Raw genomic sequence first — 14,080 nt, forward strand, 5'->3', positions numbered from 1 at the left:
CATTTTTCCTTACCCTACACACCCTTTGCCACTCTTGGAGAAACCAGTAATGCCCAGTCAAATTACTTGGCGACATTACTTGGCGAAACCAGTAATGTCCTCGAGACTGACACACCCACACACTTACCGATTTAATACAATGCTCTTATACATTCACACTCACACACTCACAGCACACTGATTTACACTTAGGTTTACAACACTGTCATACATATTCATATTTGCACACTCACACACTCATGCTTACACATGCTCATAATCACACTCATAGTCTCCCTTTTTCCTCCCAGGACTAGGGTGAGATGAGTGAGCCCTCGCATGAGGCCTTCAGTGCTCTGTCCGCACTTACCCTCATCCCCAGACTCTCCCGCTGTAGGGTAAAGAAAATGTCAGGCTTTTCTGCCCTCCCACCATCAGGATAGATGATGGATCCTTGCGGTCCTGAATGCATGCCTGATGGCGGGCACCTGGAATAGGGTGTGGGCATAGGTAGATGGGATTCACCTCGGCTGAGACTGGGCTTTTAAGGGCGGTGTCACGGGGACGCCAGCAGCAGCAGCAGCAGAAGCCAAAAGAGAAGCCTAGAGAGAAGCAGAGAAGGCCAGAGAGCCCAGATAGAGTGAAGATTTGCTGCAGCACCCCTGCCTGCCACGTACCCGCTGAACCCCAATAAAAACCTGCAAAACCACTGAGGACTCTGCCTCCTCCTTTACCCGGTCTGCATGGGATCAGAAAACCTGCACTGTGCCTGTTCCTGCCCTTACACCATCCTAAACACAATTAAATACAATAAAAGAGAGTATGGTTAGACAGTCAAAAGAATGGACCGGGGGAATGCACTCTATCTATGGGTGGTCAAAGGAAGAGTCAGTGTAGACTGACACCAGTTAGTTCTGATTAACAAGCGAAGCTGCCAAGCCAGTCAGCCATGAGCATGAACATTTTGAGGAAGAGGAAATGGCTTTATTGCAGGAAGACAGCTGAACAGGAGCAGCTCATTAAAATGGGTTTGATGGGCAGGACGGAGAAAGCAGACTATTCCCCACAGCAATAGCAAGAATCTAAGTACAGAAAGTGATGAAATCTGCAAAGAAAAAGAAAAGCCCAAGCGCCAGGGTACTCCAAAACTGTCAGTGCCACCGAAGCCGGAGGTGACCAAATTACTCAGCACGCAGGATGACTCATCAGCTCATTCATTCAGCAAATACTTGGTAGCATCAATCACTCCACGAGGTGCTGGCGGATGCAACGGTGTGTGCAAAGCAAGGATAGATCTCAGCCTATTAGAGAGAGATCCAGGCATGATGGACAGACAGGATCTCCTGGAGGGGGAAGAGGGATATTTGGTTTGAAATCTCTCGTAGGAAGTCTCCCCATTTAATCCCACTGTCACTAATTCTGCTTCACTTAGAAGTTTACATATTCATCTTTTTTTAAAGCAAAACACCATTTCCAGAATTATGAAAACTGAAGTCATTCTGACATTAATAGTGATCTCCATCAACATAAAATCCACCAAATATCTTCTCCACAAAAGGCCGAGGAGCTGGACTGAGACTTTGGAGTGGGGGTCAAACATTTTATTTGGGGATGAAAGCTACTTTTCGGATGGTTGGATGATAAGACAGATCAGCATGGGATAAAATCGAGACATTCAGATAGGCAGGAGGTGTTATTTTGTCTAAATTCGTGGGGTTAGGGAAACGTAATTTAAAAGGGATTAACCAGGTGGTGGGAACTCATGTGTTTAAAGTTTATAGGAACAGAAATTTATAGAAATGCTGATAATCCTTATATTGCCTATATATTGAATATATCTGAAGGTTAATCTTAACAGCTATAGATTTCATTCCATGAAATTTCAATTTCTATTAAAATGATGTTCAAGAAAATGGAAAATTGATTTATTTTTAATTTATGTGTTTTGCATATGTTTATAAATTCCTTTATTTGTGTGCCTAAATCCTTTACAGACTAGATTTCAAAGTCAAACCCTCTGCATGCTGGGGCCAAACCAGGCTTCCTAATGGGTTGTTCCTGCTTATCTTGAACCTCTTTCTCGAATGCCTGAGTGAGAGCAAATCATTAGTAACTGCCTACATGTGTTTTGCTAAATTTGGTATTTTTAAACTAAAAATTAGTGCTTTTGGAGTTTTGAGAGCTTAAGCATATCTCCAATTCAGTATTTTGCTAACATTGCAAGACTTCTACCAGAACATGTGCATATGCAAATAGCTGAAATTCCTACAATTTGGGAGAAGGATAGTATTCATGATCAGCACTGCCTTGAATGATCATGTTTTGTTAATTGCTGCTCTTCTTACTTCTTAATAGCAAATTATTGTTAGTTTTGCTCATCATTATCAATTTAGTTTGTTGTTGGTTGTTTTTAACCCCACAGTATGTAGTAATGAATATTTATGAATTTTTAGGCTATAATTTTCCAAAACTATTCTGCTATGTATGCACTGTGTTCCAGTGTGAATCATCTAGAGCCTTATTGCTAAAACAGATGTATCCATTTCTCCCATCCCCATTTGTTAATGTGAACATTTCATTGGTAATGTGTGCAGTACATGGAATTTTAGCCTACAGATTACTCACAATATACCATCCAGGTGAATCTAATATAAAAATTGGTATTTTACATTTATGTGATATTATTTTATTTTTTTTAAAGATTTATTTATTTTATTTATATAAGCATTGGGTACAATCAGAACCGCTGGAGGGTGAGAATTCACCAGAGCCAGAGCGGGGAACAGAACAGACAGACCGACGAAATACACTGCTGAGGGGAGCAGCGGGCGGCAGGAGAGGTCTGCACGCCACGTGGGACCCTCGCCAGCGGCTGGGGATGGAACCAGCGTTGCAGAGGCTGCGGGCAGCTTCGCAGGCCAGCACTCAACCACTGTGCCACCAGGGGAGGCCCTATGTGATATTATTTTAAATCAAAAAAAGCAAATGTGATTTAATGGCTTAATCTTACTATATAAGTAATAAGTGGGGTGTTTTTTTTTTTTTTTTTGCCAGATTTTGATTATCTGGGATAAGTCAAAATTGCAAAGGTCATTACTTAAACTCAGTATCCCAAGTTTTTGATCTATGTTCTAGCAAATATTAATAGGTATTCTGAAAATAATGGATTACTTGCTCCAATTAATTGGGAGAAAGTGATACATAGTTTGTTCTTCTTTTGGAGATTCACAAATTACTTTAACAAATTAATTAACCAATATTATATTGGTTAATTTTATGTGTCAACTGGGATAGGCTGTGAGAGCCAGATATTTGGACATAGGCTTGTCTGGTGTTGCTGGAATTTTTTTAGACGAGCTTAACATATAAATCAGTAGACTTTGTATAAAGCAGGTTGTTCTCTATAGTGTGGGCAGGCCTCCTTTAACCAGTTAAAAATGTTAAGAGAAAAAGGACTGACCTCTGAGGAAAAAGGAATTCTGCCAGCAGCCTACCAGTGGACTCAAACTGCAGCATCAACTCCTCTGTGGGTCTGCATCCTGCTGGCCTAGCCTAAAGATTTTGGGTTTTCCTGCCTCTACAATTACACAAGCTAATTTCTTATAATAAATCTCTCTCTATACGGATACACATTTGTTGATTGCTACATATACATAGGTAGTATGTATATATGCACACACCTATATGTATGATGTGTGATACATGTATATAATGTGTGTGATATATGTATATGTGACATGCATATACTCTCATACACAGGCACACACACAGGAATGAGTGCAAATATGTGCATCTATACATTCATTTTTGTGAATAACTAAAAAACCTATCAATTATTAAGTACAATAGTATAAAGAGAGGGCTTCCCCTGGTGGCGCAGTGGTTGAGCACTGGGCTGCGAAGCTGCCTGCAGCCTCTGCAGTGTCAGTTCGATCCCCGACCTCCAGCGAGGGTCCCACATGGCGCGCAGACCTCTCCTGGTGCCCACTGCTCCCCTCAGCAGTGTACTTCGTCAGTCTGCCCGTTCTGTTCCCCTCTCTGGCTCTGGTGGATTCTCTGACCCTCCCGCGCTTCTGACTGTACCCAGTGCTTGTATAAATAAATAAATAAATCTTAAAAAAAATAGTATAAAGAGAGATGGGGATGTACGGAACAGTAGATTTGGAGAATGAGAGAGACTGAATCCAATTACAGCTATATCATTTTCTGGGTCAAGTAGAATTGTGCAAAAGTTTTAAGCCTATAAAAAGAAAAGCCGAGGCTCAGTCTAATTCTAGGCTCAGTTCCTTTCCCCCAGCTGCCATTTCCCCAGCCTAGTGCTGCACCGTATACACTGAACGTGGGTTTCTCTTCCAAGAATGATCACTGGAAACAAAAGCATCAAATGAAAGAATGCATTGGCAGATAGTAGGGCTTTATTTCAGGAAATGTTGTGGAAAGTATGAAGGAGGGTGTGCAAGAAAGGATTGAGGGTGAGGGTGGCACTCAGTGAGTGTCCCTTGTTCCTCTGACTCTAAGCACCTCCAACATCTGCTCCAGACCTCAGTTACTCACCCCAAAGCTCCTTGGCAGAGAGAGGCCAGAATGGCAAAGATCTTGAAGCACCACCTTTTCTGAAGAGATTGCTAATGTGGATGTCCTCAGGCAAGATACAGAAGCAGTGCTCTCCCGGGATCCCTTCCTTCACTCTGGACATGTTAAGTCTACAGAGAAGTTGCTAGATAAGACTTAAGGTATAATCTTGTCTTGATCCAGGGACTAAGACCTAGAGAAGTGCCAACACTTAAATGCCTTTTTGTACCTTTTTGGTACCTTTTTCTACCAGTTAACTTCTTTTCTAGCTGGTAGAAAAGCTCAAGCAGAAGCAAATCCCTCCAACAATACGCAAATCCCTCCACTCACCACACTCCATTCTCCCTCTCCCACCCTCTCCTCTCCTCCCTGCTAGACTCCAGAGAAATTCACACCAGAAATTCTAATATGTGAGATAAACTTTACACTCAAAAAATCTGAACACCCTAATAGAATACTTGCTTTTTGGTTCAGGGCATGAATACTGAATCACTGTAACCTCTCACTTTTAAACTGTAGGGATAATTTTGTAATTTTCCGAGAGTCAGAGAATACGTAAAGTAGTATTCAGGCATATCAGAATTGATAAGCCCTTAATTAGGGTCAGGCTACCAGCCAAACTTCATAGAATTCATTAACATGATCCAGAGTTACTGAAAGACAGGATGTTTTGGAATCTATAACCCCCAAAGCAGACACGATAATGTAAACCAACATTTACCTGAATAAACATGGGGCAGGGAGAGGGGAGGAAAAAAATGTTCCATCTGGTTGATGACATGTATTGAGGGACACTTCCCTAGACTCAGTCAAGAGGCCAGGTCAACTGGCCTCTCACTACCCAGAGACTTGGACGCAGTTGTCCTGCATGTGACACAATGAGAAGGTCCTTTTGGGGACTGACACGTACGATGTCATTTCCAAACAATGGAGGATCAAGGTGGGGCCACCAGAAGCCACGAAGAGTCCAACCCCATAAACAGGCTTGGAGGTGCTCATCACCGTGCATCCTATGGCTTCTCAGAGGAGCCACTTGAAAGTCACCTCCACTAGAAACCCTTGACTCCTTGTTACTTTATTACCCAAGTCTATTAAGATTCTTAGTCATTGGTGATGAAATTCCAGCCAATATTTTTCTTTGTGGGTTGGGAGAAAAAATAACCAACACGTGAGTCTATTGTGAAATCGTTTTATGAATTTTAATCATAGCAAATGTGTTTTAACAGTAGTCATAAAATCAACATTACCACATATACAAAGGACAAGACACCAGTTTGGCATACAAAAATACCATATATTAAAATTGGGTTCATTGGAAAAACTCAGGACTTGCTAAGACACCATCTACAACATAGAGAGCAAGCAAGAATGCTTTTAAGACATTCAGATTTATAAACAGCAGCTTGATATCCCCCTTACAAAGTCAATATTTGGCAACATTTGGACAATATTTTCAACACAGCCCAGCAGCTCATTTATCTGTAGGGCTATTTAGCCCTTTAAAAGAAAAGCTCCTAAAATAAATAACCCACATAATTGTAAATGAAACATGTCAAGGACTTGAGCTAACAGCCTCTGAGCAGCATTAATCTAGCCATTTGACTGGAGTATTAGTTATCAAGAGTGCGAGGGACCCCACCCATAGTGCTGTCAGAATGGCAGGAACCCTGTGAGCAGTTGTGTGGCTGTCTGTGATCACCCCAACTGAAACCCGAGTCCCACCTGCAACTACCAAGGGAGGCAACCAGGATCATTGGTGGAATAAAAAATATAATCAATAACAGCAATCAGGGCAGAAACCAAAATATCCTGGAACAAGCCATCCCAACAAGTCAAGCACAGGCATGGAGTTTGCAGTTAAGAGGATGCTAAATATGTAGTGACTCAGTAACCAGTCCCAAAGCAGGCTCTGAAATTGTGCAGTGTGCTCACAAGCGAAAGGGGCCTCCTCACACTCCTCACCAGCTGAGCACACTCTTTATGTCTTCAAGGTAAACGTCCTGGATGGCATTTGATGGGCCACCCTGGAATGACAAGTTGTGCTTGGCAGACCTAGTCCTAGTTGTCCCGTTTCCTTCTTCTGGGGTTTCTGCCATGACTGACCTGCAACTCCCACACATTGCATCTTGGAGCTATAACCTCATCGCTGACTCTTCCCCTTTAAGCAAGTATTTTCTTATGCTCTGGACACATCTGCTTGGCTGCTGCTACAGAACCAAGGCCATGTCTCAACCCCTCCCACAGAGGGACAAACCCAGTGGGTTGTCTCTCAGACAGGAAATCTGACCAGTTTTCTGAGACAGGGCAATGCAGATGCTGCTCTGTTCTCCCACAATTTCAATAGGGGTGACACATGTCAACTTGTCCCCCTTCAAGGGGCATTTGCCTCACCTATTTCCTTCGTAACAGCCCCTGCTCCTTTACCACCATTATATCCAACTATCTGGATTCTCAAAAAGCAAATGTCAAATTAAAAATGGAACACTCCTTTGGAAAACTCTTGTTAGAATAACCTCATGACTCACACCTCAGGGAAGCCACAGAGACTTTCACATGAGCTACTAACACTCTATCTCATGGGGATGATTGTAGAGTGGTGTTCTAGAACAGGGGCAACTATAGGGAACATCCAAGAAAAAGAAAGATTCCTGCTTTTGCAGACTTCAAGAGATTCCCTCAGTCATCTGCCCCAAATGTCACTGATTGTCCCTAAAAAGATCATAATATGAGTAGTATCAAAAACCTTAGACTAGAATAATAAAGTCCAGCTAACAAGATGTGTGTTTTCAAGCACCACTACATTGAAAGTGATATATAGTGGGTTACCCCAGGCAGTGAATCCTGAAAAAAAAAAAAAAAAAAAAAAAATCATTGGCTGACTGTGCAAGGAAACGTGCAAAAAGTTGGAGTCATACTGCAAGAGTTCAGGAATACTAATGCTCTCCCACTTGAGCAGGAAAAAAAAAGCCATTTGGAAGATAGAAATGCCCCACCTGCTTATGTTCCTCAAAGATCAATAGCTTTTCAGTAAAAATGTCTACAGTAGAACCCACTCACTCTTCATATATTTGAAGTTTAGTTATATACACTCCCAAGGGTGGTTAGACTGACATAATGTATGTAACCTGAAATTCATGTCTAAATTCAACAGCATATAATCCACCAATTGGAAAACAAGACTGACATCTTTTAACTCCAACTACAGCTTAAGCATGTTGTGTGTCAACATATGTATCTATCTGGACTCTAGATACATAGACTACAGCTGGGGACTCAGCTGTGTCCAGAAAAATCAATGGCTTGAATTTCCACTGATTTTGGAAAAGCATTTCATGTTTGACAATATTCAGTATCCATCGCTTTTGTAACAGACTACTACTTTCAAGACAGTGATCGAGTTATCCTGACAATCTAATTCTTTTTTGTTGTTTTTTTGGGTAAGGATTACCTTGTGGTTGAGGTTTTACTGAGAATGATGGATATGGTGAGGATTGGGGCTTTGTCCAGGTCAAGGAAGACAAGACAACTGACTGATGACACCCGGGGGAAACAAAATCCTCACTGGCTGGCAGCATCATTGTTTGAAGGGAAAACAGAAATTCAAACCTTTTGTATTTCACTCTATTCTTCGAACCTCTAACTTCCTCTTAAGCCTAAAGATTAACTATTGTTTTGGCAAAAAAATTACCCAATTATTCAAGGCAAGCTAAAAAGAACAGTCATGCCTATAAATGAGTTCTGGGGGAGGGGGGGAAATCAACGCAATTCTGTTGGAAGCAAATGCACTTGATTTACATTTGGAGACAATGAAAAGCGAACTGAGAAATTCTGACCCAGTATGTTTTTGAAGTAAAGAAGTGGGATTCTTCAAATCAAAACCTAGATAGAAATAAATACTGTACTGTCAGTTAAGAGTCTGACCTTTCTGTGAAAATTTTTCTCAAACCCAATTTTCTGCTTCCCTTTACTCACTTAAAAAGCAATTTTAGTAACTTCAATAACCTCCATGCTTTTAAACTCCATGGGCAATGCTTTTAAATATTATTTAAAAAAAAGTGCCTTTTTATACGAGGCTTCAAATCTTTAATTCTTTGTGTGATAAATAAAATTAAAAAAAAAAGCAAGATTAAAACAAGCCAAATCTCACTCTACATACCTATGTTTTAGTCTGGCATCTGAAAAATGACCCCGATATATGCCCACACCGAATACAATGATAAGCTGGCTGACTTCAAGGGCAAATAAAAACACTCTCTGCGTACACTGCAAAACATGCTTGCCCTTGTTTTTCACACCTTACTAATGCAGCAACATTTGAGTAAGATGTTAGAAGTGAAGAGGGATTTCATTAGGCTTTTTGTTTTCTGTAACATTTACTTTTTGGCCACAAGACCCTAAACACAATTTCACAGTACAGGTCATGCATAGCTTGCAAGTCAAACGTTTTACAGCTACTGTCTAACTATTATTTTTGGACAATATATTCACATGCAGCTAATGATCCAGAAAAGGGGCTTCATAAAGCACTCTTTAAGCTTCACTGATCATTTCTTGGCCCAAAGTCTAAGTAATAACCCCAAAGGGCAATCAATGAATTTTTATTGTCATACTTGAGATCATATACTTTTTTAAGGCCAGAAAGGAATATTTTTTAGCCAACTGCATGCTACTAAACCACAAACTGTCTTTGAGCCTTATTCTGTTGACACTTTAATGCTAGATCCCATTGCACAACCATCCAGAACTGTGCTGTCCAATATGTAGCCACTAGGGATGTGAGTGACTAAATTTAAATAACTGAAAATTAAATAAAATACAAAACCCAGTTCCATCAGTCAATGTGGCTAGTGGCTTCTATTGGTCAGCATAGGTTCTAAAACATTTTCATCATCACTGAAAGTTCTACCAAACAGCACCAACCTAGAAGATCTCAAGGCTACACCAGCATAGGATTTAACCTGCAAGGGACCTACTTTTAAATTATGTGCAAGATTAAATTTAATTATATTCTTAAAGAAAATAACAATAGTTTTCTTATAATAAAGTATGACTGGAATAAGGAGCCAATTTGCCTTTTCAACAGAACCTATGCCCCAGGTTATTGTACAAAAATTTTCCAAAGACAATACTTTTTGATAGCATACTTGGCTCTATATTAAGCATTCTCTCACTCATGTCAAGATCATTAACAAAAATGAAGATTCATGCTTCTTATAGTTTATTATTTACACAACACTCACTGTCCTTTACACATAAGGGGAGGAAGGGGAACAAGGCTTTTGCAATCTCAAAAATTCAAATCACATGGTTTCCTTTCAATGTTCATTCTCTTCCTTAAATCAACCCTCCTTTCATTTCCCATAGAGGTAGATGCTAACTACAATGAACATATAAATCTGTAACAAACAAAACTTAAAACGAGAGTTGAATAAGTAAAGGATACTCATCCCCCCTGAAAAAGACCAGTAGAGAGGTCCAAGCACAAAGTTCTCATCTTCCTTAAGCTGCAGAATGACAAGCAGCCGCGTACCTCTGCAGGTCTCAGGAGCTTGATCTACAAAACAAAGCCACTAGAGGTTGCTTTCAGCTTTAACTTTCTGACATGATTTTTTTCAATGATGTGTAAAACTGTGCATTCTGGTCGTTTGTGTCACTGGACTTGCTGAGTTGTTAGTGTCATGGGGTAAAAGCCAGAAGAGGCCAGAGCAGTAAGATGCCAAGTAACATTAAAACATCATTAAATCTATAAAAACTCTATCTAGCTGAGCCATCACATACACACACACACATATGTACAATGTCCATCCTAACAAGCAGCTGCACAAATACTGCAGGCAGAATCCATTTACTGTTTCTTAGGTCAGTAAAATGCACACAAAAATTCTGATTTTGGTTGTTATCGCCTTAAGTTGTAAAATCGAAACTATTTTCATTAATTTTGCACTGCTTAGTTGCAGCTCTAGCATGGGATTATTTTTAAGTAAAAGATACGTGGACATTTTTACTCTATAGCTTTGCACTAAGAAACACAGGTGCTGTATCTTCACACGTTAGTGTCTATGTATACCTACTTAACACGTAGAGTTCTATCACGTACTATACTACAGGGCCAGTCATTTCATACTGTACATAAATGTATGTTGATATCATTTACAAAATTAATTTGACTATGGCATGGCTTAAAATGACAAGAGTTAAGTCCATTAGAAATGTGGCATTAAGAATTCTTAATGCCACATTTCTGGGTTTTGTTTTGTTTTTTTCCCCAAGGGGAACAGAAATTAGGTTGAACATGCATTATGGCAGCCTGGGAGAATTTGAGAAATTGATGCTAACCCAACAGTATATTATGTTCCGTAATAGAGGATAGTATTCAGCTAATATGATACCTAAATTATTAATACCAAATAAACCCCTGATTATTTGTTGTTTAATGCCCAATAGCTTATGCAATAAAATGACATTTTAACCTAATTTCTAGTTTAAGCTTTCAAATGCATTTCCTAAAGGACTTATGACAAATTTGAAAGATTTGATAACCCAAGTCCATGTTTCTATATAGAATTCTCATGCCAATGAACAGTGCTAGCTTTGGTTCCTATTCATTATATTGTTTGCTGTTTTATCTCACAATAATTCCATCACTGTAATATGTATATTTTGTGCTGCTCAAAGGGAACAGTTACCATTAAGTAAATTAAATTGTCTCAGTCTTACAAGGCTATTTCTAGCCTTGATCTTTGGAACTAATCCCTGTTTATCTTTCCCACCTAGATTTTCATAGATTCAGTAGAACATCAACAGATAATATCAATGAATGGAGTCCTTGTCACATACTGCTTGCTTCATGAATTCCATAAAAGAAATCAGAACTATAAAGCTCAATTATTTCTGAAGCACACACACCCAGGCATGGGAATGTGTCATTTAATATTAGCAGGTCTTTCTTCCCAACTATTGTTATTGACCACCCCATATTTAAGGGTATTTTAACTTTATGATGAACTTTTCAAATGGAATGAGTTGTTGATTTATTTGCCACTTTTCTCAATAAAAATATATATTAAAATCCAAGAGATTTGCTCATCTACACCAACAAGAGAAAACTGGAATTCTCAATGGTTCAACTCTCATGAAACATTATCTCTCAGAACACAATCATGGCGGTCTATTAAAAATGGCCGTCTGGATTTGTCATCTGTTAACAACACTCACGGTTGTTACAATACCTCTCCCACCAATCTGGGAGAGAAGCTAGAATCTTCTGTTGCTCTCCATTTATGCCTTACAGGATACAGGACTTGAATACACAGAAAAGGAGCAAGTGTTAGGAGCGATGAGTTTGTGACCCCTCACGAGCTGGGTCCTACTGCCCACGAGGAGTCCCCCATTTTAGAACCTTGATTCATTCCTGTCCACAAAGTCTTACCCCCAGGAATCTTCTGAAAAGATTCGAAACCTGAGGTGAATCGAAGTGTACACACACACATACATACACACAAATACACAATATTTACATTTAAAATTCTTATTTTGTGAGATGGCTTGAGAAAAATTGGCATATAGGTTTCCTGCGGGATTAGGTATTTCCCATTATTACTCAGTTTATTGCTCCCCTGTTGAGCTTTCAGTTTAATAAACACGTAGCGAGCTCTAATTACAAGGGAAGAAAAATGAAGGTACATGACAAAACAACACGTCGGAAACACTTGTTCAAATATTTTTCTTCAAAAAATGACTGTCCGTTTAACTTATTTTAATTTGGTGCCATTCAAAAGGTATAAAAAGCCTTAGCAACTAAATGAAGACGGGGTTTCATTGTAAAAAGGAAAGCCACCGGCACGGCATGTCTTTGCTGAATTTGTACATGGATTCTCAGGTTTAATTCTACTTGTATACATAGCATCTTTTTTTTTAATCTACCACATTGAGAGATCACATTGTATGTACTTGCACAGTTTAACATCTAAGTAGAATATGTCTATCTCATAACGTGACTTTGAAAAATCATAAATTACAGTCCATTTAATAAATGATTATGAGGATGCATGCAATCATCTTCGAAGCCGTTGCCATCAACACTCAGAGTGATCTGCCTGGTGTCGTGTTGAGACTTTCCATTCTGCCCTCCGTGTCTGTCTTCAGGTTAATCAAGTGACAGCCCAGAGGCAGTGCCTGGCACCAAATGATCTCTCTCCCCCCCCCACCCCCATTTCTCACTGTGATCCCATCACCAACACCTGCTCAACCCCTAGTTGGTACCCACAAGAGACTTCCCTGCAGTGCCTTCAGCCACAGGATATCACAGTGAAGCGCTTAGAAATGCAGGACATGTTGTGGAGCACGATGCCCAGAAGGAAGACCAGGACACAGGCCACCAGGATCACAGTGCACACCCCGGACCAGGTGGAGCTTTTCACCACGCCCCGCCTGTCTGGCTCCTCCTCTGCCGCCTCTGGGGGAGCCCCACCTTGCAGAGGCTGCTGTTCGGCGGGAATGGTCACCACGGTGACAGACTTCTGCTGGCTCCCGGGCAGCAGGCGGCAACCCATGTCTCCAGGCAGCAGCGCTCGTTCCTTGGAGATGGGCAGGGGCAGCATGTAGCACCCATTGCTGGGAAGTTTGATGAAGACAGGGGTGTGTTCGGAGGCATGAGGGATGGCGATGACAGACAGGACCTCGGGGTCATCGGGGAGCTGCGACACGGAGAAGCCTGGGGGCAGCTTGGTGATGCCCCGGCACCAGGGGCACCGCACATCCTTCTGGCTCGTCCTCATCTGCTGCAGGCACACTGAGCAGCAGGTGTGTTTGCAATCCAGCAACTTGGGCCTTCGCCGTGGGCTGTAATAATTGAAACAGATCTGACATTCCAGCAAAGAATCTTGGGAGAGGGTCTCCATCCTGGACCAAGAGTTGAAATGCCAAGGCCACCGGGGAGGAGCTTGTTCTCAGGAGCCCTGCTTCCAGGCCTTCCTTCTTTCCAAAGCCTTCAGGTTGTCAGGGGCTCACAGGCGTCTAGCATTCAGTTTCTGAAGGAGACAAAAAAATGCCAAGTTAGTTATTTCAAATAAGCTGAGAAGTTAGCATGTCTGATGAATCTGTACCACCGCTCAAGTGTCTTAACAAAAGCATAAAAATGTCCCACCCACGAGACAACAGGATTCCCATAATGTCCGGAAGGAAGGTGAGTTGTCTGAGAATTGCCATGGTGAATACTCCTTTTGGGGTACATAACAGCCCCAAATTTCACAGAGAGGGAGCCTGCTAGTCCTTTTTGTATATTTCAGTGATTGGGGGATAATTCTTCTAAAATATACTGGAAGGGCCTCCCTGGTGGCGCAGCGGTTGAGCGCTGGGTTGCGAAGCTGCCTGCAGCCTCTGCAGCGCCGGTTTGATCCCCGGCTACTCCCCGGCCGCCGGAGGAGGGTCCCACATGGCCCGCAGACCTCTCCTGCCGCCCGCTGCTCCCCTCAGCAGTGTACTTTGGTCCTTCTGCCTGCTCTGCTCCCCTCTCTGGCTCTGGTGAATT

At 41.3% G+C, this 14,080-nt stretch overlaps 1 protein-coding gene across 1 annotated transcript; it reads right to left on the reverse strand.

Moving 5' to 3' along the window:
* Positions 1 to 12,839: 12,839 nt before the first annotated feature.
* On the reverse strand, positions 12,840 to 13,451 carry RNF152 (ring finger protein 152; the record flags this gene model as incomplete). The annotated part of the gene is made up of 1 exon (XM_084251863.1): positions 12,840 to 13,451. One exon carries the CDS (start codon positions 13,449 to 13,451, stop codon positions 12,840 to 12,842), a length of 612 nt encoding a protein of 203 aa, XP_084107989.1.
* Between the last annotated feature and the right edge of the window lie 629 nt (positions 13,452 to 14,080).

This window comes from Talpa europaea, assembly GCF_964194135.1.
Source record: "Talpa europaea genome assembly, chromosome: 13".
Lineage (NCBI taxonomy): Eukaryota > Metazoa > Chordata > Mammalia > Eulipotyphla > Talpidae > Talpa > Talpa europaea.